We start from the raw sequence: 27898 nt of genomic DNA, 5'->3' as shown, positions 1-27898 counted from the left end.
CGGCAGGCCGTCCCCACCTCCCCTCCTTGCCAGTCCAGGGAGGCAGGGGCCCCTTGGTAGGGCCGCGGGCCGGAGCGGCGGGGCCGGGGCCAGGGCGACGCTGATTGGGCTGCGGGCGGCCGGGGCCGTGGTTGCCCCCGCCCCGCGGCTCCGCCCTGCCCCCGCCGTCCCAGTGACACTAATGAGCGAGTTCTTCCCACCGGTCTCCTGCCTGGAAGTGCTGACAGATCAAGGCAACAAATTTCAATTACAAGCCCTAATTTGTGTCCGCAGAGCGTTTGTTACCCATGTCAGTCCTGCCTGGCCCATCAGACGGGGCAGAACGTGGAGGAGGAGGAGGGGGAGAGAAGGAGAGCCTCTGCAGAAAGGAATAGACTTTTTTTTTTTCCTCTTTTTAAAAATCCACCCCCCCCCCCCCCGAAAAAAAAAAACACCCAAACCAACCAAAAAACCCAAACAACAACAACCAAAAAAAATCTTGGCTGATAACTCGGATTTAAAAAGAAAGGCGAGGAAAAGCCCCAGCCCCTTGTCTGCGTGGTTGGGAGAACGGGAGGGCGGCCGGCGCGGCTGGCCGGACGCGGGTGCCGGTGCCGGCGGCCTCGGCGCGTCTGGATGCGCGGGCTGTAGGGGGGCGGGCATGGCCGACAAGCGGCGGTCCTCGCCCGGCACCACCATGAGCCTCAAGGCTCACGCCTTTTCTGTGGAGGCGCTCATCGGGGCCGAGAAGCAGCAGCAACAGCAGCAGCAGCCGCCGCCGCTACCGCGGCAGCCCAAGCGGCGGAAGCTGGGCAGCGAGGACGAGGCGGCGGAGGACGAAGGGGGCAGCGGCTGCTGTGCCAAGAGCTCCGCTGCTGCCGCCGCCGTCGGCAGGACCTGCGGCGACATGGAGCTGGGCTGCGCCGCCCGCGCCCCCGCCGGTGAGTGCCGCCCCGCGACCTGCCGCTCGGTCGGGAGGCCCGCTCCTCCGCCCGGGCTCTGTCTTCCATCTCCCTCAGCCCGCACTCGTTTCCTCGTTATTTCTTCTGCCTTTCCACACTGCATGGACAATCTCCCCAGTCCTTGCTGCGGGTGTAGCCGCTTAAAACTCGCGGGGCTGGCCGGGCCCCAGTCGGCGGCGCGGAGCCGGTCGGCTGTCGGCCGGAGCTGCCCGTGCCGCAGCGCGGTGGAGCAACAGCTGGAGGCTTGTTCCCGAGGAGGCGGGAAGACCGCTCATACGATGCATACGCATATGTGTACTGCTAGGAGTGTGTGTGTAACAGCGTGTGTGTATATATATATATACAAAACATGTATGTATGTGTCCGTAATTTACTGTATACGGACGGGACTGCACTTCGACGCTGCGGGGGCAGAAGGCCTCGGCCGGCGCCGGTTGCGCTGAACGCTGCAAACGAAATGCGCCCCCGGCCTCGCACCACGGACCCAAAGCCGCACGCTTGGGCCCGGTCCGGGTTCGCCGCACGTTTGCTCTGGCCCGGGCCAGCTCGGCGCAGTGCTGGGGGCGGCTGGTCCCTGGGATCCACGTCGGGGAGGCCCTCTCGCCGCCTGGCACTCGGGTCTCCCCTGGGCCCGGCCCGCAAGGCCGCGGCCCTGGCCCGTCGCAGCCCGTCAGCCCTGCCGGACCGGAGCGGTGTCGAATCGGCGCGGCCCGGCTCGGGCAGTGGGAGCTCGCCGGTGTGGAGGATCCCACGTTCCCTCATGCTTCCTCAGCAATCTGCTCTCTCTGCAGGCGGCTGCGAGGAAGGTTTCCTGGCGGGCTCCCCGCCCGCCTCCCCCGGCGGCTCCCCCAAGGGTTCGAGGCCCAGCTCACCGCTGCCCACGCCGCAGGCGCCGCGAGTGGACCTGCAGGGAGCCGAGCTCTGGAAGCGCTTCCACGAGATCGGCACCGAGATGATCATCACCAAGGCAGGAAGGTAACGGGCACCCGCGGGGTTTTGCCAGGGCGGTCGGGCACATCAAAGCGGGTAAAACCCGGGGGGAACCCCCCAGATTTACGAGGCAGGTAGATGGCGATAATTTTAGATGGGCACAGGAGCATGTGGCGTTCGGGTTTCCTGTTCATTAGGGCCAGAGCTGGGAGCGCCGTGTCCTTCTGAGGGGAAACTTTTCCCCTTTCCAGTGGATACACATGGTGAAAACCTGGGTAGTATAAAAGTATCTGAACTTATTAGAAATTACAAAAACATATTTTATTGAATCCATATGCTCCCCTCTACGTTTGCAGAGAGGCTTTATTAATGATTGAAACGCGGTCTTCAGCAGCACAAAGCAACATTTGTCTTAAGAGAGTCCAGTCGGGGAATTTGTTTTATCTTACAGGTGCACTGAAATAACAGCAAAAACTAGTTAACCGCAGTCAGCTTCACCCTCCTGCTTATTCAGAAATAGGAGAGATAGGATTTTTCTTTCCAATAACGACTTTTAATTGATTTATATATGTACGTAACAGCGGCAAATACTGAATAAACTGGAACGGCTCTCGGTTGTTATAAAAGGCAGAAAAGTACCATTCATTACCTTGCAGCCGGCTCGTCACTAGGACGTTTCTTTTTTTGGCTTCAAGAATGAACTTTCTTGACAGAAGGCATGCCAAGCATGAGCTAAGTAGTGCATTTTTACGTTAAAACCTCCGAATTGGTTAATTACATAATTTTCTCTGCAGAAGGATTTAAATCGTCAACATTTGAGTTTTGTTCTTTTTCTTTGTTGGTTTGGATTTTTTGTTTGTTGGGGTTTTTTTGGTTATTTTTTTTCCTCCTTCTTAGAAATTACTTCGTAGATTTGTTTCTGCTTTCAATAAGGAAGTTTTACTATACCTTTCAAAGGCAGAGTAGCTCTTGCACTTCACCTTTAGTAAGTTGCAGACAGGAAGTCCTGTCTCAATAAATACCATATTGTTGGGTTACAGCATGGCACTTTGGCTTTTACACAACGGCATTCTTGCAGTGTTATAATTGTGTCGCTGTGCTCTCTAATTTGCTGCTACAGAAATGATACACCATTTGCTGCTGTCAGTTGAAACTTCAGTGGTAACTTGCAATTCTGTAAGGACTGGTCTTCCTGGGCACGGAGGTGGTGCTTGCACATCTTCAGAAATGTATTTCTAGTCAGTATCTCCAACAAATGCGTGCGCTGCCGAAGTCAAGTCCCCAAACCGAATGATTTACTGTCTAACAATAAAGTTGAAATGATGTGGTAATGGCTGTACTCCCAAAGCGTATCTCAAAACATATGAAGCATTGTTCGAGTAAATGCACTTTAGAAATCTGTTTTGACATATCGAATGGGCCATTTCATGTCTGTGTAACTGTAATCGTCCAAAAGGACTCTGTAGCCTAAAAGGAGGAACGAGAAAAATCCCACGAACCAGTTACTTTTCCTAAACAACCGTTCCCGAGTCTGTTTCATATTAAACATGACCTCTCTCTTTCCATGTTCAGGCGGATGTTTCCCGCAATGAGAGTGAAGATCTCAGGTTTAGACCCACATCAGCAGTATTATATTGCTATGGATATTGTGCCAGTGGATAACAAAAGATACAGGTATGGTGATTTTTAAGGCAAAAAAAAAACCCCAACCCATAGGATGCACGCCATAGGGAGCTTGGCTATCGCAAGGAAGCGTTAACACTACATAAATTAGCAGAAGGTTGTGTTTAATTCTCCTTCAGTTTCATATTTTTATCTCAGTGCATTAAAAAAAAAATTGTGCAGAGTATCCAAAACCAACTGAAATTCCTGCTGAAGCCCTTCATGCATTTGCCTCATTTTGCATGTGTGCAGCGGGCAGATGCTCAGGTTTTGGCTTTCAGAGAGTGCGGTTCTGGTGCGGTCAGGAAACGTTGCCCTGTTTTATTCCTCATCGTGTCAGTGGGAATTGTTGCCTAGTAACAAATAAATATGAAAATGCACTTATTTCTGTGGCTGAACGGCATTAACATCAATTAATGGCATTAATAGCCTTTAATGGCTGTGGTAGTTTCAGGCTGTGCCTGGAAAATCTTCCTCAGACGTCGAACAGAAAGGAGTAGAATGTAAATAACTGGTAATTTCATGTTGGGGGGAAGTTTCAGCCTGCCACAATGGCACATAAGCTTTCTTGGTGGTGCTTCAGACTGATTACACAATTTAATTTAAAAGCTGGTCATCTCTCACATACTGGGTTGCTCAGGTTCACAAAGGGTGATGTTTCTGATGATTGTTTTTGAAAGAGTTCATGGCATTACTGTCTGAGCAATGATGCGAGGAGCAAAAGTAGTTGTTCTCTGAACATTTAAGAGTAGGAATTAGATGCTGAAACTCACACTGTTTTGAGGACAGTCCCGGTTTGGGGGAGCTAGTTGGACTCTGTGAAATGTTTGCAGGATTGGGCCCACAGCAGTTACTGCTGTGAGTTGTAGATGGTTTGTAGGTCTTGCTTTACAGATGCGATCTCATGCTCTGGGGCAGCCAGGAGCCTGGCCAAGTACTTCAGTGGAGGCAGGATCCTTACCAATTGCTGGTTTGATTGTTTCAACCCTGTACTTAGTATGATCTAGGGAAAAACCACTGCAGGTCTGATTGTAGAACCAGGAATATTTCAGACTAAGGCTGATGTAGAACCAGGAATATTTCAGACTAAGGCTGAAGGCTGGATTGTAGGAACGGTGCCTTGTTTCCATCCTGCTTTGTCTCCTAAGCAAGCACTGCCCTGTGTTTCTTATGTGTCCTTACCTCATTAACTGCAATTTTATCCTTTACTCATATGATTTGTCAAACATTTCTTAGGACCATTTTAGGTTTTGTGTTTTTCAATAAGGTGCAGATAGCAGTGCTGAGAATGTCCAGTAAGTTAGGGCAGGCTTTCCTGACTGTACCATAGAGAAAAAAATGCATTTTTTTCCTTTGGACCAGAGCAGTACAGCTCAAATGGAAGCCCTTGTCAAGCTTTATGTTGTGTGTGTGCACATTTACTTTGCACTCCATGTGTATCATTCTTAGAAGGTCTGAGCGATTCCTTAATTGATAGAAAAAGCCAGGTAAATGTTTCAAGCTGAATACAAATGATACAAATATTAATCTTAAAAAATTAAACCCAGTTATGTTGAATAGGAGTTGTTTAAACCTTATTCCACTGAAAATAAGTGTGGACATCCCTGAGCTGCACTACCTGCCCGGTGTTGATGCGTGGTGCCCAGATAACTGAAGTAGCTTAACAAAAAGCTCTGTGAAGGGCATTATTTCCTTAGATGGCAAAATCAGATTTCTGTGCTGTCTACTAGTACCATGCCTTTACCTTCCCCCTAAATACTAATGTTTCTCATGTTTTGCTAGATTCCACTTTTCATTCTTTGCTGTGCAATCTGTGACTTTCAATTTATTTATGTTTTATTGGTGAAACTCATTTCACCTGTGGTCATTCTTGTGGCTTTGCAAACTGTCCTGCAGATCTTTAGATTGGAAAGATGCAGGAGGAGTTCAGATATGGAGCCTAGTCTTCAGCTCTCCTAGCAGACAGCAAAACTAAATGCAAATGAAGAAAATAACAACTGGGTGTAGACCTCTAGAAAAATGGGGCCTTTTTTTTTTTTGTCAATAGTTGGAAGCTCAAGCTGGTGCTCAAAATATTTTGTGTGTTAATGATTTGATTTATTTTTGTACAGGAAGTACTGATTTAGTATAAGCCCATAAATACTAACTAAATAAAAAAAACATGCTAACACTTGACTGTGTGATCTGGAGTTGGGAATTTATCTCAAGGAGAGAATTTTGCCCTCATTCTAGATCTCAGTTTACAGCTAGATATGAATTGTGTGGAACAAAGCACGTGTTGGATCATTTTATTCTCATTTCCAATTACTGTATTCAGTATTCAGTATCACTAAGGTTGGATGTTGTTTGTCCTTTTCTAATAAGGAACTGGATTGTACAAACAAATTATTTGATGAAGTCTTTGTTGCTTGAATTTTCAAATACAGCTGTCTCACTGGAATTTTACTGTACTTGAGGGGGAAAAAATCTTTAATATTTCAGTTAATGCTTTTTAAATTGTCCTGTGAAGTGTCTGCCTTCAGAATAAGTTTTCTACCCAAGCAGGCAGTGTTTTTCTTAGAAACTTACTTTATCAGCATTGGCCTACCAAATTAAATATGGTCTGTGGATTATTTTTTCATTTTTAAGCCTTTCTGCAGCACTATTCAAGAAAAATTCTGAATATGGTCTTGCAGAAATAGCAAGAGGATAGTATGATGTAGTTTCATTTTTTTTTTCCCAATCATAATGTTCTTTCTCTTCAATAACTTTATAATTCTATTCAACTCAACACGTTAAGTCTTCCAAACGTGGAGTTCCTACTCAATTTGGTAAATGAAGACCTAGGTTCTTCCCTGTTTGCTGACTCTTGTGCAGAGCAGAGCTGCAGCAATCGATGAACTGACACCAGCTTAAAGCTCAGTGTGGAGCCTAGTGTGAAGGCTGTTACTGATTTGAAGAGTAGGGGCAGAGCAGAGAGTAGTTTAACTTTGCTTTTTCAGGTAACTGTGAAGCAAAGAACCCTCAACTTCAATTTTTTTTTTGTCCTTTCCTGTTTTGTTGAGTTCTTGTGGTGTGTCTGGCCCTTAATCTACTAATACTGAATGGGTCTGATAGAAATTATTTTGGTTTTGTGGTTGTAAGTATTTGTTGGCTCTTTTGTAGGTACGTTTATCATAGCTCCAAGTGGATGGTGGCTGGGAATGCTGACTCCCCAGTACCCCCTCGTGTTTATATTCACCCCGATTCACCTGCCTCTGGGGAGACGTGGATGAGACAAGTGATCAGCTTTGACAAACTGAAGCTTACCAATAATGAGCTGGACGATCAAGGGCATGTGAGTACTTGCTCTTCTGCAGTATTATGTGTAGGCACATTGCTCAGCCCTGACACACAGTTTTCAGGGGGCCAGAAATAGGCTTGACTTTTCAAAGCTCTTTTGGAACTTTACCATCCAGATTTAAAATCTGCTTACTTTCTACTCTGATAATTAACTGCTTATTAGAGCCTGCTGTTTTACTCCTGCCTCAAGAACAGAGCTCCATCTGCAAAGTAAGACTTTACAAGGCTAAATTGCCTAATATGAAGGGGCAGAATTGCTCTCCTGTTTTCCCACCGAGTGTGTTAGTCGCAAACTTGTGCTCCGATCAAAAAGGACACTGCAATTCACAAGTGGCTGGGAGGAACATTAATAGTGTGTAATAACTTCATGCGAATAAAAATACACTTAACTATTTTCTTAACCTAAACATTTGTGTGAAATCCCAGGAGGTGTTAATAATTGCAGTCAAGAGCGAACAACATGGGAGCTGGGCTCGCTCTGATAATGATTTATTGCATACCTTATGAAGCAAGACCCTTTCACAGCTGAGGCTCATTACTTCTGCAAAAACTGGCGAAGACGTATGCAGTATGAGTGTTCTGTTTGCAAGTTCTAAATTGTTTAGTTATGACATTATCTAATGTGACAAAATGTGTTATGTTAATATTTCCTTTTCTCTTCGACGCTGTTGAAACATGACAGATGTAAGGCAGTATCTTTCCAGCAACCCCTCAGATAGTTTTGCTTGACGCTCCAGTAAATAATTAAGAAAACGAGAAAGGGGTTGGAGTCAGGGTGAAGTCTTTTAATTTTGCAAGGTCCTGTAAGAAATGGCAAATGTTAGCTTCCTTTCGGGAGGAACATCGAGTTCCAAGTGGTGGAGCTTTAAAATCTTGGAGGCAGGTTTTGAGACAGGATGTGGATTCCATTGTCCTTAGCGTAGCCCAATTCATTAATCAGGTTACTTTCTCCCTCATGGAAGGGGGTTGAGGAAAATGGACTTGGCACAGGGTACAAAAAAAGTTCTTTGCATTTTTCAGTGTTGTTGTGCTTCTGTGATACAGAGCAGGGTATTTTGTCAATATGTAGTCCAGTTCTTAGTTTGAGATGTTTTCTCCCGCCATTTATGTTTGCACAGGAGATTAAGGTGAGGCTCTGGTCGAATGGTGCAGGAGCTATAGATTTTCTGCTGCAGAAGCAGGAATACAGGAGACTGGCTGGACTGAGCTAGTAAATGTGTTAACAGGGATAAAAAACATTGGTGTAATGCTGTTCATAATTCTATTGCACTCTTTCTTCACATGGAGGTAGTCCCATCTCTTAAGTTGGCACTGCTTTTCTTTAGGGTTGTAAGAAAAATGTTTTGTGTTGCTTCTTTCCAGCATCAGAGTTGCGTGGTCTCATTGGACGGGGTCTGTTTGCATGAAGGTTAGCGCACGTAGCTCATTTAGTTTCCTCAGCATTTGTGTATTTGCAGCTCTCCTGGAGCTGGAATTGCTTTCTCCAAGTCTTGTGTATATTGTAATGGCTTTAAAAAGTGATGTGGAGGCGAATGGCAAGATGTCACTTTTCCAACAGAGAGCAGGTTGGCTGATTTTTTTTGTACTCACTCATTTCAGGGGGATGAGACCTGGTGCCGTGGTCCACCCGCGCGCTCGCAGTCATAAACCGCCCCGTGATAAAATCTCAGCTATGCAGAGAATTGTATTGCTGGATTTTCCCCCTTCCAGATCTTAGCTTTGTTTTCATTCTGAGCTGAAACCTGTGTAGTGTACACAGCACGCCATTATTCATAATGCGAGGGGATATAAATTTTCTGGTCTTTAGCGGAGTGTTTTGGTTTGGAAACTGGTGAAGGGAAGCCCAAGTGAAGTGATTTGAGACACGCTGAACTGCTCCAGCCCTACGGCCGTGCCCCATCCTCCCCAAAAAATGGAGATTGCAGGATTGAAATGAAAGGACAAAAGAAAGATGACTGTAAAATAATGTCGTGTTCCTCAAATCTGGGAAATTGCAAACATGTCATTCATAATTACCAGAAAAGGCGCAAGCAGAAAGCAGAAAAGTGTCTCTTCCAATGGGCACATATTTTCTTTTAAAGCTATGGTAATGTGGAATGCTGTATTGAAAAAAGCTATGTAGCCTCTGAAAGCCTCCAGCAATAATGGAAAACGAATAATCATATTTTGTGATGAATATAAAAAGCAATTGTTTCTCATGAGCAGGAAGGAACCGTTTTTCTCCACGGAGTGTACCAGGGGAGGGATGGGGGGGGATTACAAGAGCTAAGGGTCAAGGCTGTACTGTCCCTCAAATACTTGGTTTTACATCCAGTGTTCTGACTCTCCCACCTCCATATGGGAGGTGGAGTATGATTTAGATTATTAGAAAGCTAGTGGGTTTTTTTCTCCTCCTTAAGCAGAATGACCTCAAGAGAAGCTTCAGTGGGGTCTCTAAAGTCCGCCATCATTCCTCCAGTAGTTCAAGCAGTGTCAAGCTTTAGCTGTTGTTCTTTGGCTGTGTTTTCCATGCTGTCTGGTTGTAGGACTTCAGTCCTTGTTGAAATTCTTTCCCTTTTTTTTTCTTCCTGTGCTCCACAGAAGTTTGTGTGTTAAAATCCCAGGGCTAGGTTTTGATCTTGCAGGCGTTGAGAATAAGGAGCTTGCGTGAGATCCGTCCAGCGCCCTTTTACCTGTTCTGGAGTATTGACTTTCAGAGTCAGTGAGAGAAGTGACCCATGGCCATGGGAATGGGGACAGTATTTACAAAGAGATGCTAAGGTAGTATTCCTGTGGAATATTTATATTGTGGTAGTAGTTTGTGGTAGCCACCTCCTCTTGCATTGCCTTGGCATGAGATTAGCTTCTTGTGAAAGGAGATCAGCCATCTCTAAGACAACTTGCTTTGCTGCTTGACCACTTTCTGGGCTCCATCCTGTCTGCTGCTATTTTCATCAGTATTTTGAGTGGGAGTTTGTGACAATGTAATCTTACAGTGCTGTTCTGCAGAGAGATTTTGAAGTACATCTGCACGTAGGACATTCTGATACATGGATTCCACTTGCAGGCTGAGGAGATCAAGCGGAATTTACAAGGCTATGTTTTCCTTGTGTGTTTTTGATCTCAAAAATGAGTCCCAGGGTGAATTCTCAGCTTTGGAAAGATTGCATGCTCATAGTGGCATTAAGGCCTGATGACATCTGTAAGACACACACTGACGTTTGTCTCTTACCATCTGAATTGCAAAGGTAAGGAAAAAGTAACCTTGCATTTTGCAGCTGACACTGAGAAGTGTGTGGTCTGGGCACTCTGTTAATGCTTCTCATCCCTCTCTCATCTGTGGAGTAAGTGCTGCATTGTAAAAGTGGTCTTTCCCTTTGGCGGGTTAGAGCTGGCTGATTTTTGGTCTGTTTTGATGCCATTTTTTTAATCTGACTTTCAGTGGAGGGGGAAAAGTCAATATTTTTTAATGCTGTTTTCCATGCTTTTCAACTGAGTAGTTTTTGATGCAGAGGAACATCTTTTAACTTTTAGTGCAAATGAGGCTGTTAGCGTGTTAATTGTTCCTTGGTGGTTGGTGTGTTGGTGTTCTTCTGGGGTTTTTTTTTCCTTTCCATTTGAAAATGGGTTGAGGCTGGAAGCATAGACAGACTCAAACTCTGCCCAGAGCTGGCTCCAAGTAGCAGGATCTGCTTACAGGCAATAGGCAGTTACAATGGTCACAATGAAAAGCTGGGAGGCATCAGCGTTTGCACTTGCAGTTTTTGTCTTTGTGAAGAGGGAATCTGTGCTCCTTGGCCAGGCACACTTCCCTGCCTGCAGAAAGCCTGGGCTTTGAAAGGGGGTAAAGGAGGATTTTTGGTGAAAACCTCATCAAGGTGAGGATCATGCCATTGATGGGGATGTGACTGGGCCATCTGTGTGCTGTCAAGCTGGCAGAGGATTGGCATCCCCCCTATGAGTCAGGCTTTTGCTTGTGCCGGCTCTGACATTCGTGTCACAGTGGTACCCAAACTCAGGGTCAGTGCTGAGGCCTCATCATGGCAGCATCTCTCAGAAACCAAGTTGAGAAGATAGTCCTGAAGGTAATCTCAGTTTTGTCTGTACTGTGGGTGTCTTCACTGCCTTTGCTCTTGCCAGCCTGTTGCCTGGCCCTGCTGCCTACCTGTGGGCTCCCTGCTGCAGTGTCTTCCATCTGATAATCATGTCTTGACAGCTGCTGTGGTGAGTAATTTTGCCTTTGGGGAAAGAGGTTTATTTCCCCACGAAATGTTTTGGTTGTGCCCTGTGAGGAGTTCGTAGGGCAAGGCAGGCTCTTCGGCTGTGAATTGCAAAGCCATGCTGGTTTGTGTTCAGTAAGACTTCTGGCTGGTTGATTTTGATTGTTTGTTTGTATTGGTGGCTTTTAAAGGTATGAAGGGAAAGTTGCTGCTCCTGTAGATAAGCTGTGAGATCCTATGTGTGCTGTTAAATGTGCAAGCACCGTGAAAAACAGGAATCTCGTTTTCAGAGCTTTTCCTTCACAGCAGCCTTAGGTGATACTTTTGGAGATGCTTAGAATTAATAGAGCTAAACTGTTTCCAAAGTGGTTGTGGCATCTCCCTTGCCTTTCATGCCCTCTCTTTGTAGTGTTGCTCTTTAATTCACTAGGGTTCTGCAATTATGAATGATTTACTTAGAATTCAGCGTTGTGATTGATAACAAAGATCCCATTGTACAGGGCGTGCTACAAAATAGACAACTAAACATTTCTTAGCTGATTGTCCAGCAGCATGTCAGCCCAGGAAATGTCAGCAGAGCACAGAGCCAAGCCAGGTTGCTCTTAAGAGCTGACAAGAGGCAGTTTAGCTGTAATAGCAGCCATCCAGATAAGCAGTGGGAAGTGTTCATCTCCGTGCTGCCGTGGCATCGCTTCGTTCTGATACGTGAGCTGTTTGTAGCTGTCTGGGTTATCGTGTATGCTCAAGTCCACCATGTGGGCAAGTGGTGGTTTACACTGCAGAGTTCATGGGGTGAAGTGATTGAGGTGGGAGCAGAACGTGCCACGCTCAGTGGCCCTGAAGCAGATGGCAAGGCAGAGCATATAGGTGAGTTTTATAGGTGGGTTTTAACAGTGGACCAGGGCTTTCCTTGATAATGCTTTTTTTCTGTTGCACCAGTCCCTCCCCTGGTGTCCCTGGGTGTTCACAGAAAAACAGGGTCAGGAATGTGCTGTCCTCTCTACATTTTCATTTTGTGCATCTTTGCCAGCAGGGAACTGAAAGGAGCGTTGTAAAAGAGAATACACATTTGCAAGATAAAAATCTTGCTCTGTGCAAGGTTTCAGAAACTGGGAAAAGGCTTCATATGAGAACATCATAGAGCACTCCCAGAGCAAATTAATTGGAGCCTGTGATGTCACTGTCAAAAGCCTTAGCTGCAGGCTAATAAACCCCCTGATTAGCCAGAGACTTGGATTATCCACAGCAAGGTCATGTCATCTGGCCAGGACCAAGCGTTCTAAGCTAGCCAAACTCTGGCTTATCCAAATGAATGTAACCTCCTCTAGGTCATTTGGATGAATGAACTTCCATGGTGTCTGGCATAGGGGCTCTGTTGAGTGCCTGAGCACATGCACACTCTGAGGCTACTCAAGGAGCAGGAAATTAAAAAGCTTCCCCTGAATGTTGATTAGGGGTTCCACAGGCCAATAGCCATAGGACTATTTATTTATCGAGTTACTAATTTCTGAGGCCTTCCAACAATAATAGTTGAGCTTCCAATTTTTTCTTTTTTTCCTTGAAATCTCCTATTTTAGTAGTGGTTAGTGGAGTGAAATGGGGGGGGGGGGGGGGGCAGAAATCTGTACTTTAAATATCCTCTAAAATTTCAGAGCAGTAACAAGAGGGGTTTCTTTGTGTTTAATTTATGCCCCGTGAGTTCATATACTTGCTGTAATATCCTTGCTATAATTGATTCTTAATTGAGTTTTTGTATGCTGGGAGAAGTTTGGGTGTTGATATTCTTGGTGTGCACTACCAATCTAGGTTTACTAACACTTCAGAATTTGGGGTTTTGGTGGTGTTGTCCTCCTCTTAGTTTCTGCTTCAGAATTTGGGGTTTTGGTGTTCTTGTCCTCCTCTTAGTTTCTGCTTCAGAATTTGGGGTTTTGGTGTTATTGTCCTCCTCTTAGTTTCTGCTTTAGAATTCGGGGTTTTGGTGTTATCGTACTCCTCTTAGTTTCTGCTTCAGAATTTGGGGTTTTGGTGTTATCGTACTCCTCTTAGTTTCTGCTTCAGAATTTGGGGTTTTGGTGTTATCGTACTCCTCTTAGTTTCTGCTTCAGAATTTGGGGTTTTGGTGTTACTGTACTCCTCTTAGTTTCTGCTTCAGAATTTGGGGTTTTGGTGTTACTGCACTCCTCTTAGTTTCTGCTTCAGAATTTGGGGTTTTGGTGTTACTGTACTCCTCTTAGTTTCTGCTTCAGAATTTGGGGTTTTGGTGTTCTTGTACTCCTCTTAGTTTCTGCTTCAGAATTTGGGGTTTTGGTGTTATTGTCCTCCTCTTAGTTTCTGCTTCAGAATTTGGGGTTTTGATGTTATTGTCCTCCTCTTAGTTTCTGCTTCAGAATTTGGGGTTTTGGTGTTATTGTCCTCCTCTTAGTTTCTGCTTCAGAATTTGGGGTTTTGGTGTTACTGCACTCCTCTTAGTTTCTGCTTCAGAATTTGGGGTTTTGGTGTTATTGTCCTCCTCTTAGTTTCTGCTTCAGAATTTGGGGTTTTGGTGTTATTGTCCTCCTCTTAGTTTCTGCTTCAGAATTTGGGGTTTTGGTGTTACTGTACTCCTCTTAGTTTCTGCTTCAGAATTTGGGGTTTTGGTGTTAGTGTACTCCTCTTAGTTTCTGCTTCAGAATTTGGGGTTTTGGTGTTACTGCACTCCTCTTAGTTTCTGCTTCAGAATTTGGGGTTTGGTGTTACTGTACTCCTCTTAGTTTCTGCTTCAGAATTTGGGGTTTTGGAGTTATTGTACTCCTCTTAGTTTCTGCTTCAGAATTTGGGGTTTTGGTGTTACTGTACTCCTCTTAGTTTCTGCTTCAGAATTTGGGGTTTTGGTGTCATTGTCCTCCTCTTAGTTTCTGCTTCAGAATTTGGGGTTTTGGTGTTATTGTCCTCCTCTTAGTTTCTGCTTCAGAATTTGGGGTTTGGTGTTATTGTACTCCTCTTAGTTTCTGCTTCAGAATTTGGGGTTTTGGTGTCCTTGTCCTCCTCTTAGTTTCTGCTTCAGAATTTGGGGTTTTGGTGTTATTGTCCTCCTCTTAGTTTCTGGTTCAGAATTCAGGGTTTTGGTGTTATTGTACTCCTCTTAGTTTCTGCTTCAGAATTTGGGGTTTGGTGTTCTTGTCCTCCTCTTAGTTTCTGCTTCAGAATTTGGGGTTTTGGTGTTCTTGTCCTCCTCTTAGTTTCTGCTTTAGAATTTGGGGTTTTGGTGTTATTGTCCTCCTCTTAGTTTCTGCTTCAGAATTTGGGGTTTTGGTGTTGTTGTACTCCTCTTAGTTTCTGCTTCAGAATTTGGGGTTTGGTGTTATTGTCCTCCTCTTAGTTTCTGCTTCAGAATTTGGGGTTTTGGTGTTATTGTACTCCTCTTAGTTTCTGCTTCAGAATTTGGGGTTTTGGTGGTGTTGTACTCCTCTTAGTTTCTGCTTCAGAATTTGGGGTTTTGGTGTTACTGTACTCCTCTTAGTTTCTGCTTCAGAATTTGGGGCTTTGGTGTTATTGTACTCCTCTTAGTTTCTGCTTCAGAATTTGGGGTTTTGGTGTCACTGTACTCCTCTTAGTTTCTGCTTCTCTGGCGTGTGAGAGGCTCTGCTTGTGTTCAAAACAAGATATGTTTCCAGTCTTCAGGAAAAAAGCCTATCCTGAAGGTTCCAAAAACAAAAGGCAAATGCTGCTGCTATTAATTCCTCTCAGATCAAATCCAGGCTCCAGTGAAAAATACCCAAAACTTTCTAATTCCGCCGGGACCAGGCCTTCACTCCTGAGTTTGGTTTATTTATTTATTTGTTTGGAGCTGGGCTCAATTGAGCCAGCCTCTGACTTTGGAGCTCCCCAGTCGTAACTTTTAAATGCTTAGAATTGGCAATAACATAAATGCACAGGGATTAGACTACTGTAACAAGAACCTTCAGAGGTTAAAGAAAACATTGGATTTCCAGTAAGTGGCTTGGTAAACACATACCATAATCTGTTCCAAAAAGCTATTAGTCCTGAACCGGCGGGGTGTCTTTTCTAATAAATGTTATCTTTCTCCTTTCATGACTACACAGATTATCCTTCACTCTATGCATAAGTATCAGCCTCGTGTCCACGTCATCCGAAAAGACTGTGGAGATGACCTGTCCCCCATCAAGCCTATCCCTGCAGGAGAAGGGGTGAAAGCTTTCTCCTTTCCAGAGACAGTTTTCACTACGGTCACAGCATATCAAAATCAACAGGTAACTTGGGCTTTCTGCTTAGCACTTGACAGGCTTGGGGAAGTGAGAGATAGGAGCCACCTCTGCTACAAAGACAGGCTGAGGGAGCTGGTGTTCAGCCTGGAGAAGGGGAGGCTCCAGGGAGACCTGATAGCCACCTTCCAGTAACTGAAGGGGGCCTACAAGACAGATGGAGAAAGACTATTTGCAAAGGCCTGTAGTGGTACAATGAGAACAGAGTAGAATAGAATTAACCAGGTGTGAAAAGACCTCCAAGATCACTGAGTCCAACCCATCAACCAGCACTATCCAGTCAACTAGACCATGGCACCAAGCGCCCCATCCAGTCTCCGACTCATTGCCCATGAGGGGCAATGGCTTCAGACTGGAGAAGAGCAGATTTGGATTGGATGTTAGGAAGAGGTTTTTTATCATGATGGTGGTGGAACACTGGAACAGGTTGCCCAGGGAGGTGGTTGGGGCCCTGGAGATATTCAAGGTGAGGTTCAACAGGGCTCTGGGCAACCTGATCTAGTTGAGGATGTCCCTGCTTACTGCAGGGGGGTTGGAATAGATGATCTTTGGAAGTCCCTTCCAACCCAGACCAGGCTATGATTCTATGAAAAGCAGATACTTTTGTTATATGACCTTTTAAAAAGCATTGTCTACACTTTTTTATTCCAACTGGCTTTCACTGGTAGTATTGCAGCAGCACCTGGAGGCTAGAGCTGAGACTTCAGGCTGTGTAGGCTATATGCTGCATGTAAAAAGTCATCAGGCAGCCTAATTAACCTAGGTAATGGTGTCTTAATTATAGATCCAGCATTGAAGATCAAGGCAAAGAGCAGTCTATTTTTAAAGGTGTTTTTGTACCTTGAGTGTCAATACATGTCTGGATAGACCTTTTAAAGCACTTTTGTTCCTGGCTCCAGGGGCCTTAACAGAGAAGCTGAGAACCGAACCAAGTTGCAGTTGTTTTCATTAACTGTATTCAGCATGTTACTAACTGTAGTTTATCTTGGTTCACACAGGTTCAAGGCCAAAAGTAAACTGCAGGTTGTGTGACTGCAATGTGTGGCTCTGATTACCACTTTTTAAAGTATTAACATATGTAGCCATAACCCTAGTTAGTGTTGTGATGAGGGAGTTGGGGCTATTCAGTCTGGAGAAGAGAAGGCTCCAAGAAGACCTCATTGTGGCCTTCTAGTATCTGAAGGGGGCCTACAAGAAAGCTGGAGAGGAATTTTTAGCGTGTCAGGTAATGATACAACTAGGGAGAATGGAAAAAATACAGAAATGGGTAGATTCAGATTGGATGTTAGGAAGAACTTCTTCCCCATGAGGGTGGTGAGACACTGGAATACGTTGCCCAGGGAGGTGGTAGAAGCCTCATGCCTGGAGGTTTTTAAGGCCAGGCTAGGTGTAGCTCTGAGCAGCCTGATCTAATGTGAGGTGTCCCTGCCCATGGCAGGGGGTTAGGAACTAGATGATCCTTGAGGTCCTTTCCAACCCCAACAATTCTATGATTCCATGATGAATTCCACACAAGTTTTTGCAGGCATCTTTACAAAGTGAAGAGCAGGGGAGCTGTGTAAATACTGAGCTATAAATATGAGGTGCCTGAACCCTTTATTTAAATAAATTGCAAGTATTTTGGGGTTGGTTTGCTGTTTTATTTTTATGGGGAGGGGAATAGCCTAGAGGTAATCTCTTTTCACACTTCCTAGTGGCCCATACAGAAATAAGATGTAGTTTAAATTTTATTGCAGTTAAACAGTATACTCTCTTAAGGGAAGAATGACATTTACCAGAAGATTTCTCTTAAGAATTCCAACCTGCCATTTCACAGAATCACAGTATCACAGTATCACAGTATAACTTAGGTTGGAAAGGACCTCGAGGATCATCAAGTCCAACCTATCAACACAGACCCCATGACTAGACCATGGCACCAAGTGCCACGTCCAATCTCCTCTTGAACGCCTCCAGGGTCGATGACTCAACCACCTCCCTGGGCAACCCGTTCCAATGCCGAATGACTCGCTCGGTGAAGAACTTCCTCCTCACCTCGAGTCTAAACCTCCCCTGGTGCAGCTTGAGACTGTGTCCCCTTGTTCTGGTGCTGGTTGCCTGGGAGAAGAAGCCAACCCCTTCCTGGCTACAACCACCTTTCAGGTAGTTGTAGAAGGCAATGAGGTCACCCCTGAGCCTCCTCTTCTCCAGGCTAAACAATCCCAGCTCCCTCAGCCTCTCCTCATAGGGCTTGCGTTCAAGGCCTCTCCCCAGCCTTGTTGCCCTTCTCTGGACACGTTCAAGTGTTTCGATGTCCTTCTTAAACTGAGGGGCCCAGAACTGGACACAGAACGTTACGGGCTGGAAGGGACCTCAAAAGATCACCCAGTCCAATGCCCCTGCCGGAGCAGGATCACCTAGAGCAGATCACAGAGGAACACGTCCAGGCAGGTTTTGAATATCTTCAGGGAGGGAGACTTCACAACCCCCCTGGGCAGCCTGTTCCAGGGTTCTGTCACCCTCACAGTGAAAACATTTTTCCTCATGTTTCCATGGAAGTAGCATTAATTAAATGCCTATTAGCTGCACTGGGGATTTGCAAAACATAAATGATTGGAAGGCTGGACCTTATTTTGCTCTATTTCAGGACACTCATCTTAAACCACCCAACTGTGAAGATGTTGCTACTCCACCATCAGCTTAACTCTGCCAGGGTAGTAATGTTGTGCATTACTTGGGTGAATTTGCTGGTGATAATCTCTTGACTCACTTTCACAGATAACTCGTCTGAAGATCGATAGAAATCCATTCGCCAAAGGGTTTAGAGATTCGGGACGTAACAGGTAGGTGTTGAGGAAGGAGGTGGGCTTGTTACTGCTGACAGAATTGGGTTATGCAGGCTGGTCAAGGGCAATACCTGTATTCACAGACAAGATAGTCTGAGGACTCAGACTGCTAGAGGGAGTGCTTAGGTTTCCCCAGTAATGTCCTCTCTGGTGGGCTCCTGTTTCTGCTCCTCTAACCTAGGTCAATGGATTAGCACATGGCTTGACTCAGGTACTCAGATTTCCTTTTGATGGAAGCCATGGCATACTGTGAAAGGCTGCAAATGAAGTGAATGCCTACTCAGGTCTGTGATTTCAGGCTGCTCCTGAAATCATCTAACTGGAAACACAAATTACAGGTACCAGAGTCAAGCAAAAAGCTCAGGCCTTTTTTTCCCTGTAAGTGGCATTTAGTAGGGATGAATGACTTGTTTTCTCTTAAAAGTGGAAAAACTGAATTGCCTCTTGCAGTAACCTTATATTTAGTACACTTGCCTGGGAAGCTGGAAACCTGTCTTCAGCTGTGTCTCTAGCCTGAGGAGTTCTAAGCCCACATCCTAGATGAATGCCTTTCATACTGGGCTACAGAGGACCTTGATATGAGCCCAGTTTCCACCTCTTATGTTGTGGTTGGGCTGATTAATTGCTTGTTCTCTTAATCCATGAATCTTTCAAAATAGCAGTGGGGAATCTGAGTAGTGCAAAGTGGAGACTCGAGTGTAGTCCCATCTGCCAGTACTGATGAGGTATTTTGTCCAAAACCTGTTTAGTACAAAATACTTAAGACTGTTACAAATTGCATGTTAAACCATTCCAGCTAAAAAAAGCAGCATTTAATTGTGGTGCCTATTACACATTAGTTCCAGTGACTGTATTGAGTTTGGTGTCTACAGCTGTTGTATTTATGACCTAGCCTTGCAGAGAAGGAAGCAGACGGTGTGCTGGTAGGAATGCTCAGAGAGGATCTTTTGGTAGGTGCTTTGTTGAGCTCCACTCTTAGTAGTGGCTACAGCATCAAAGCCTATTTTGTGCTTCCACCAGAGTTACATAGATATTGAGACTGGGCAGCAAATGAAAATAGTTGTAAAGGTTTACAGAAATTCCCTCTGAGTAACTTTTTCAGTTTGCACTCCACAGTTGGTGCTCTCTTTAAAGTTTCTGTCTTCTAGCAAGAATCAGTTTGCTGTGCCCTGTCCTAGGGCCTGGAAGGGATCCCCCAAACTGCTGTTGTAAATTAAAGAGTTTTGTCCTCCTTTGTAACCCTGTTGTTTGAAATAAAGTGAGCAGTAGCTTCCAGATAAAGGCAGTGGCAGAGCAGCCAAATACGCTGTGTGTACTTGGGGAAAAGAGAGTTGTTGTGTCTGCCCTGTGTGATAGCTCTGCATAGGCATTTGCAAAGCTAAAAAATGAAGTACTGAGGAGCCTCCTAAGCAGTGTGAAGCTCTACCTCCTCTGAAATTTCTGAGTTTAAGTGGAGTTAGAATTTATTCCATCAAGTTACATGAAACAAGAGAGGTTGCCCTCGAAAACAGGGAGGAACAAGTACTTCAGAAAAGTTTTGGACTGTGTTTAATGTGGTCAGGCAGCCCAAGTATTACTCAAGGACAGCATAGGTGAAATGAGAGCACTGCATCTGCAACCATGCAGATCCAGTTGTAGGACTAGGGATTTTTGAGGGGACAGAGAGTTTTTTTTGGGGGGGAGTTAACTATGAAGAATAAATTTGGTTCAGGCCATCAGTATTGCTGGCCTCTTTGTGTTAATTGTGCTTGAGAATGCAGCTCAGATTTTGAAGTTTTGAGGAAAGTTTCTTTTAAAATGGTAAATTACTGGTTCACTCAGTTGATTATTAACTCAGTCTGTTGTTAAACAATGAAATTCAGTGCTAAGATACTATAATCTTTGTTGTTCTAGCCAGTGTATGTCTCACTGAGGCATTTGAGTCTGCAACAAAAAAGTGTTACACACACACAAAAAAGCCACCCCACCCCTGTGGTACTGTTACATGCAACTTTTCAATGCTGGTTTTAATTATTGCAGCTATTTTACTCTGCCCTGCTGCATGTCAGAATTCTGTTTAATTAAAAATCTTCCCTTTCAGGTCAGTCCTGTTCAGTCCCACAGGCTATTTCACAGAAATCAGTAGCTTCACCTTTTAAAAGCATTCCCTGTGCATTTGCAAAGTGCAGCAGAATTTATGTGCTGAGAATAGTTTCATTCTTCGGTTGGGCCTTAGGTTTGACCCTATAAAAACTTCTACTCTGGAGAGGACCAGAATTTCTCCCTTTTAAATACTTCAGGGAAAAACATAACTGTTTTGTTAAATAAACTTGGCCATTTGATAGCATAAATGAGGGTGGTGATAAAATGTGGAAATTGCTGGAGGGCATCTTGTGTAAATTATCGCCTTGGCTACACTCCTCCAGGAGGTGGCTTTTATCTCCACTTTTAACTATAAATGAAAATTCACCATTACTGCAGAAAATGAAGGCTGTCTTTTTAGTCCAGGGTTCAGCTAATGAAGACTTTCTAAATGTTTCCTGACATAGGTTTGTGATCCTGCTGGCAATGCAACAGGGAAGAAACGGTGTCAGAAGAACGTGCTGGTAGCTTCAAATTGGGCTCTTTGCATAATTTGAGCTTACAGAATGCTGCCTGCTGAAAGCCTTGTGTTTGGTGTGTGCCTGATGCTGACACTTACCAGACCTTTGGGGCCCAGCAGCCAAAATTAACAGCAAAATTATACCTCTGAGGTGCATTATTCACAAAATTATGTCAGAAACCAAATGAGCCTTTACTTTTAGGAAGTGGAGATTCTGAGTACTGTCTTGCCACAATTTTCTACCCAGTTATTCGTTTCCTCACAATACTGTGGAAAGAAAATGACAGAAGGCTTTTCGTTTCCAGGGGCATTTTGCTCAGCATGTTATAACCGAGGCACAACATTGCTTTACACATTTGGGAAGCAAAAGAGCTGTACACCCAAACGTTGCTCATGTTGTAAGGGTGGTTTTTCCAGCTCATTGGTAATGACCAGGTATAGTTTCATAGTTTCATTCAGGGTTGGAAGGGACCACAAGGATCATCTAGTTCCAACCCCCCTGCCATGGGCAGGAACACCCTACACTAGATCAGGCTGGCCAGAGCCTCATCCAGCCTGTTCTTAAACACCCCCAGGGACGGGGCCTCAACCACCTCCCTGGACAACCCATTCCAGGGTTTCACCACTCTCATGGGGAAGAACTTCCTCCCCACGTCCAGCCTGAATCTCCCCACCTCCAGCTTCATTCCATTCCCCCATGTCCTATCACTACCTGAGATCCTGAGAAGTCCCTCCCCAGCCTTCCTGTAGGCCCCCTTCAGATACTGGAAGGCCACAATGAGGTCACCTCGGAGCCTTCTCTTCTGCAGACTGAACAGCCCCAACTCCTTCAGTCTGTCCTCACAGGAGAGGTGCTCCAGCCCTCTGATCATCCTTGTGGCCCTTCTCTGGACACCTTCCAGCACCTCCACATCCCTCTTGTAACAGGGGCTCCAGAACTGGAGGCAGTACTCCAGGTGGGGTCTCACCAGGGCTGAGTAGAGGGGGAGGATCACCTCCCTCGACCTGCTGGCCACACTTCTCCTGTTTTAATGGAAGTAGTCAGTAGATCACCTTTCTTCTAGGCAGAAATAAGGGATCATCCCCCTGGCAGTTAGAGCAGTTGCTCTTAAGGAAATGTCATATTGGCATTAAGTATGACCCATTTAATGTCATTTCTCCTCTTGAATTACCTTCCTTCAAACCACTACACAGCCTTACGGAGTTGCGAATCTTTTTGTGTACTGATGGTGCAGTGGCTGCAGATCACAGTGATCTCATGGGTGAAAATGTAGGGCCCTTTTCTGAAAAGCAAAATGAACTTCACAATAACAAATAGGAACATTTCATGATTATGTTTTCTGAGGTGAAGTATCCAGAGACTTGTAACAAAATGCAGCTTTCTTTCATGACACAAGGGTATTTATGTTCCAAACAGAATGGGTCTGGAAGCGCTGGTAGAGTCTTACGCCTTCTGGAGACCTTCTCTGAGGACACTTACCTTTGAAGATATACCTGGGATACCCAAACAAGGTAACAGTCCTGTTTGTGTTCTTTCAAAACAAAAATGCATGAAGGATGTTGACTTGGTGGAGTGTGTCCAGAGAAGGGCAACAAAGTTGGTGAGGGGTTTGGAACACAAGCCCTGTGAGGAGAGGCTGAGGGAGCTGGGGTTGCTTAGCCTGGAGAGGAGGAGACTCAGGGGTGACCTTACTGCTCTCTACAACTACCTGAAGGGAGGTTGTAGACAGGTGGATGTTGGTCTCTTCTCCCAGGCAGCCAGTACCAGAACAAGAGGACACAGTCTCAGGCTGCACTAGGGGAGGTTTAGGTTGGATGTTAGGAAGAAGTTCTATACAGAGAGAGTGATTGCCCATTGGAATGGGCTGCCTGGGGAGGTGGTGGAGTCACCATCATTGGATGTGTTCAGGAGGAGACTTGATGGGGTGCTTGGTGCCATGGGTTAGTTGTTTAGGTGGGTTGGATTGGTTGATGGGTTGGACGCGGTGATCTTGAAGGTCTCTTCCAACCTGGTTTATTCTATTCTATTCTAAATCAACCAACCAACCAACCCCTGCGCAGGCCAGTACCTCTCATCAAGAGTTATTCTGAGTCAGAAAACTAATGCTGGCTTAACCATTGTGGCAATATAAATGTTAGGTTGCAAAGATAATCAGACCACATGTGGAGGAGAATGCCAGTTTTTAAAGGATGGAAAAGAAACTATTCCTCATCTGGCTAAAAACATGATGTAGAGATCGTTTGTGGGTGATGTCCATTGTACACATCCAAGCTGCAATGTAGGAATTACTTCTGTGTTTTTAAGGGGGGAAAAAAAAAAAGGTATGAAAGGAGAAAAATCCTCTCAAGTAATTAATAAGTAATAAAAAGTTGAATTGGTTTTCTCCTGTGGAAAGCTTTCCTGGTCCTTAAAGACCTAAAAACAGAGCATTCAGCACGGGTATTTGTTCAGTTAAAGAATTTGTTGCTATGAGAATGACAGTTTGCAGTTTGCTGCAAACCTAAACCTTCACCTACTCAGTAAAAAAAAATGAAGCAGCCATGCACAGTACTCAGTCTACACTTTTTCTGAAGTTTTCTCCTCTTTTTTTTTGGGTAGAAATTGGAAATGTTTTGTTCTGAAGTCGTGAACCTTCCTGAAGCTGTTACGCTGTGAGAGCCTCTATGATTGAGCTAAGGAGCTGCTGGTTCCTTAGCTGCTGCTCTGACAGTGACAGTGCTTGAAGCTCACTCTAGGCAAAAGCAGAGAACACAAAATCTGTCATTTTGAAGAAGGTTGCTGGTGGTGTGGTGCTTAGTTTGCTGCATCTTAGCTGCCATGCAATTTCCTCCTAGTATCAGATAAAGAGTAGTTAGCCTTCTGGGCAGGAGCTCTGTGTATTGGGTGGTTGTGGCAAATGTATAACTAACTATCTTTCTGGGTTGGGTTGTTTCATTAACAGTATGCATGTGCCATACACATCCCCTCCTCTACCCTCCCCCAGTATTCTTTTAATTTGGGTCATGTTTAATGTCACAGGTTATTACAAAAGACAAAGGTCTCCATCTGTCACCTAAGGAGAACCTTTCCCAGCATTCTTCTTACACTGTAATACTCTTTTCCAGGAAATGCAGGTTCCTCTACTTTACTCCAGGGCTCTGGCAGTGGAGTGCCATCCACCCACCCTCACCTTTTGCCGGGTTCCCCTTGCTCGTCTCCGGCCTTCCACCTCAGTCCCAACACCAGCCAGCTCTGTAGCCTTGCTCCAGCTGACTACACAGCTTGTGCCCGCTCAGGCTTGACCCTGAACAGATACAGCACCTCCCTGGCCGAAACCTACAACAGGCTCACAAACCAGAGCAGTGAGACGTTTGCACCCCCGAGGACTCCCTCCTACGTTGGTGTGTCAAGCAGCACAACTGTGAACATGTCCATGAGCGGCAGCGACGGGGATGCCTTCAGCTGCCCGCAGACTGGCTTGTCTATGCAGATTTCAGGGATGTCCCCGCAGCTCCAGTACATCATGCCATCCCCATCCGGCAATGCCTTCACCGCTAATCAAACCCACCAAGGCTCCTACAACACGTTTAGACTGCACAGTCCCTGTGCTCTCTATGGATACAACTTTTCCACCTCCCCCAAACTGGCTGCCAGTCCTGAGAAAATCGTTTCTTCCCAAGGAAGTTTCTTGGGGTCCTCGCCAAGCGGAACCATGACGGATCGGCAGATGTTGCCCCCCGTGGAAGGAGTGCACTTACTTAGCAGTGGGGGGCAGCAGAATTTCTTTGACTCCAGGACCCTAGGAAGCTTAACACTCTCCTCTTCTCAAGTGTCTGCACATATGGTTTGATGAAGCCTTTAAGTAAAAGTACAGTGTGTTTGGTGTCTACGATGTATTTCTCTTCGGAATACGAGCGGACACTGGATGTAGCTTGTAAAGAGTGTGTGTGTGTGTGTGTATATATAATATGAGAGGAAGTTTCACTGAATTTCTGACTTGCTTGTGGCCAGATTATTCTCCTATTTTGAGTTACACAGCGTTCGCCGTGGCGCAGCCTGCTTTAGTTTGCTGGTATAATACACTTAGTTGTATAACACGTTGAGACATATGCAACAAATTAAGGAAGACTTCCTCCCCTTCCCCCCCCCCCATCCCCCCCAACCTCCTCTGTTCTAACCCCTTTAAAGAATGAAATGACACTTGGAGTATTAAACAACACAAACAAGCCCACTTACATTTCCTATAGTGCTAGTGAGTTTCTTTAAAGCATTCATACAACTGATGCACCAAAGGCATTTTGTAAGTTGATTTAAGTTGTCAGGGATGCGAAGGGTATTTTGGACTTTCAAGTGTTAAGCATCAAGCATCCAGCCTGAAATAGAAGTTTAGCTAATGGATTATTTACAAAGTAAACAGAAAGTTTAGTTTGCCTTCTCATGGTACTCTCTTTTTAGCTTATCAAGGGCACAGAATTCTCACTAGGATTTTTTTTCTTTCGGTGTTAGTGTAGATTTATGGTTAGGCATTTGAAGAAAAAGAGTGAAAATTGTGGTGATGGGAGTAATTTAAATCAGCAGCAGAAGCAGCAGCATTCCTTGCTACAGAATGAACTTTGGGCTGCTTCCTTTTCGTCACAGGAAAGGGCTTGATGCATATTTTTTGTTTTCTCCTCCATAAATATTGCCTGTAAGACATTTACTGGACAGTAGGATATTATAATGTAGCTTTGTATTGTTTACTTTGTTTTAAAGGAAAATGCAGGTTTGATTTAGAAAAAGAGGGGAAAAAAAAAAAGCAAGATGAGAAGAACCCATTACTGGTTTTTACTCATTTACTCTGTTATGTTTTGGGGTTGGGTTTTGGTTTTGGGTTTTTTTTTTTTTGAGTAAGGGCAAAATTTGCTCCATCCTCAGTATCTCATAAATTCATTGCCTGTATTGATTTAGGCAGATGACCTAGTTTGCCCACAAGTGTTTCTGGAAGCAGAGCTGCCTCTCTGCTGCTTTGTTTCTCAGTCAGTTTTTTTTTTTGCCCTGGAACTGGAGAGGTTCCCTTCCTTCCCAGTTCTGGTTTTAAATGGCACTTGTAAGAATGCAGATCGCAATCTGCTCCTGACCAGGCTTCTCCAGAGTGACAAAGAAACGGAGAGACGCTTTCCATGGTAAAATTTCTGCCCTCATCTTCAACTGCACTTGCCCTAGTGTGCATCAGTCCTGCTGCAAAAGCTGCCTCATAGCTGAGGCAGCTGAACCACAGAGGTCGTGGAACAGATTTTAATGCCTGAGAGAATGGGTTGGCTTCAGCGTTGTGCTGGGCCTCAATTACGTGATGCAGGTGATGCGAAGGCATTATAAAGTGGCTACAAAGGTAGTTGAAAATGCTTCCCCAGTCAGCACTGAAGGAAAATGGGGCCTTTCAGATGTTAGGTTTGTCTGTATTAGACTGTTTTGGTGAAGGTAGTTTGTTGTGTTTTGAGTCTCAAGACGTTCTCTGTCTATTCTAGAAAACAGTGGCCTCAAACCGCTCCCACGTCAGGAAAGAATCATTGCAGCTCATTTCTTCAGTGGGGTGGAGATACTGCACGCAGAAATGTGCATCTTGCTGTCTCCTCCTGGGAGTAGAAGGGAAACCACAGCAGTCTTTTAAGCCTGTGCTTGGAGAAAGCTTTATTTCTATTGGTTATGTGTTTTTTTATGTTTCAGAAGACGTGTAGGAAACTCTCACTCAAAGCTGGAAAAGTCCAGAGGGCGCAGTTGAGGAGATGCGGGTTTGCTTCTTTGCTGTCTCAAACTTCCCAAGTGATCTTGGGCAATTCACTCAGCCTCTCCCTATCTGATTTTGTTCTTCTGTAAAGTGTGATGATAGCACTTCTCTGCCTCGCAGGAAAGGGTGCCAAGTATGCTGGAGATGAAGATTGTCTTTACATCTGCCGTACTGTGGTCAGTACATTACAGGTGAATGGCTTGGTGGAGCTCACGTGGGAGGATAGCAAAGAGCATTTGTGTGCTTGAGGCCTGTCACTGGTTTTGGCATTGCAGTGTCCTTTGAGGTGGATCTCCTAGCAGAGACCTGCACTGCTAAAAAAGACTTTTCAAAACCCTCACACTCATGACGTGAACTGGTTCTAAGATCTGTAGAAAATGGGCAAATTTTCAGTCACATCATTTATCATAGTCCATTGGTTTGAATTAACAAGAAGCTTGTGTATAGGTCTGGAGCCCTCAACATGGACCTGATGGAGTGGGTCCAGAGGAAGGCCATGAAAGTAATCAGCGGAGTGGAGCACCTCTGCTGTGAGGACAGGCTGAGGGAGCTGGGGGTGTTCAGCCTGGAGAAGAGAAGGCTCCAGGGAGACCTGGTAGCAACCTTCCAGTACCTGAAGGGGCCCTACAAGAAGGACGGAGAGAGGTTGTTTGCAAAGGTCTGCAGTCATAGGCCAAGGGCCAATGGCTTCAAACTAAAGAAGAGCAGATTTAGATTGGATGTAAGGACAAGTCCTTTCCTATAAGGGTGGTGGAACACTGGAACAGGTTACCCAGGGAGGTGGCTGAGGCCCTATCCCTGGAGGTACTCAGGCCGAGGTTTGATAGGCCTCTGAGCAACCTGATCTAGTTGAAGATGTCCCTGCTGACTGCAGAGTGGGTTGGACTGGGCGACCTTTGGAGGTCCCTTCCAACAGAGACCACTCTGTGATTCTGTGATAGTAATCCCTGCTCTAAACAAAACCCTGGAGTGTTGCAGTGGGGCAAATCTTTAAATGGGAGGAATGGTACAATTTGTCTGTACTGGGAAAAAACCAAAAGACACTTACCCATGTCATCTTAAAGGCTGTGACTAGGTACAAACGTGGAAGAGCTAACTCATGCTTGTTCCTACAAGAGGAAAACAGAAACACCCCAGAGCTGTGTGTGGGTTTTCACAGAGGTGCTTCTGGCAAGAGTGTGTGCTCATGGCCTGGGAATTTTTTAGAACTGGTCTCTTATTTTTTATTTCCTTCCCCCCCCCACCCCCAAATTATTCTTATCATATAACCACACAATATTGCTTGAAACATTTGTTCCTTAAGAGTTGGATGCTATTGTAAATACTTCCTGGTGTGCCATTGTGAAAAGGCTAGCTTTTTGTCAATACAGTAAATGCTGTTATATGCATTATATCTTATAATATTATATATATCTGTATTTTACAAAAATGCC

General features: G+C 45.0%; 1 protein-coding gene across 1 annotated transcript; it reads left to right on the top strand.

The window, feature by feature from the left end:
* Positions 1-181: 181 nt before the first annotated feature.
* Positions 182-27898, top strand: TBX18 (T-box transcription factor 18). The gene is made up of 8 exons (XM_068149010.1): positions 182-920; positions 1733-1916; positions 3444-3545; positions 6678-6849; positions 15136-15303; positions 18073-18137; positions 22139-22233; positions 23827-27898. The coding sequence occupies exons 1-8, from the start codon at positions 182-184 to the stop codon at positions 24549-24551; spliced, it is 2250 nt and encodes a 749-aa protein (XP_068005111.1). The 3' UTR covers positions 24552-27898.

The sequence above is a fragment of the Melanerpes formicivorus genome, unplaced genomic scaffold (assembly GCF_026170545.1).
Source record: "Melanerpes formicivorus ecotype bairdi unplaced genomic scaffold, bMelFor1.0.p_v2 SCAF_2, whole genome shotgun sequence".
NCBI classification, from domain to species: domain Eukaryota; kingdom Metazoa; phylum Chordata; class Aves; order Piciformes; family Picidae; genus Melanerpes; species Melanerpes formicivorus.
This window is presented reverse-complemented; position numbering and strand designations above follow the sequence as displayed.

Excerpts from the sequence above, each read along its gene's own strand:
- TBX18 (XM_068149010.1), top strand. The coding sequence starts at position 182 with ATGAGCGAGTTCTTCCCACCGGTCTCCTGCCTGGAAGTGCTGACAGAT. Across the intron at positions 921-1,732 it reads CGCCGCCCGCGCCCCCGCCG|GCGGCTGCGAGGAAGGTTTC; the intron begins GTGAGTGCCGCC and ends CTCTCTCTGCAG. Across the intron at positions 3,546-6,677 it reads GTGGATAACAAAAGATACAG|GTACGTTTATCATAGCTCCA; the intron begins GTATGGTGATTT and ends GCTCTTTTGTAG.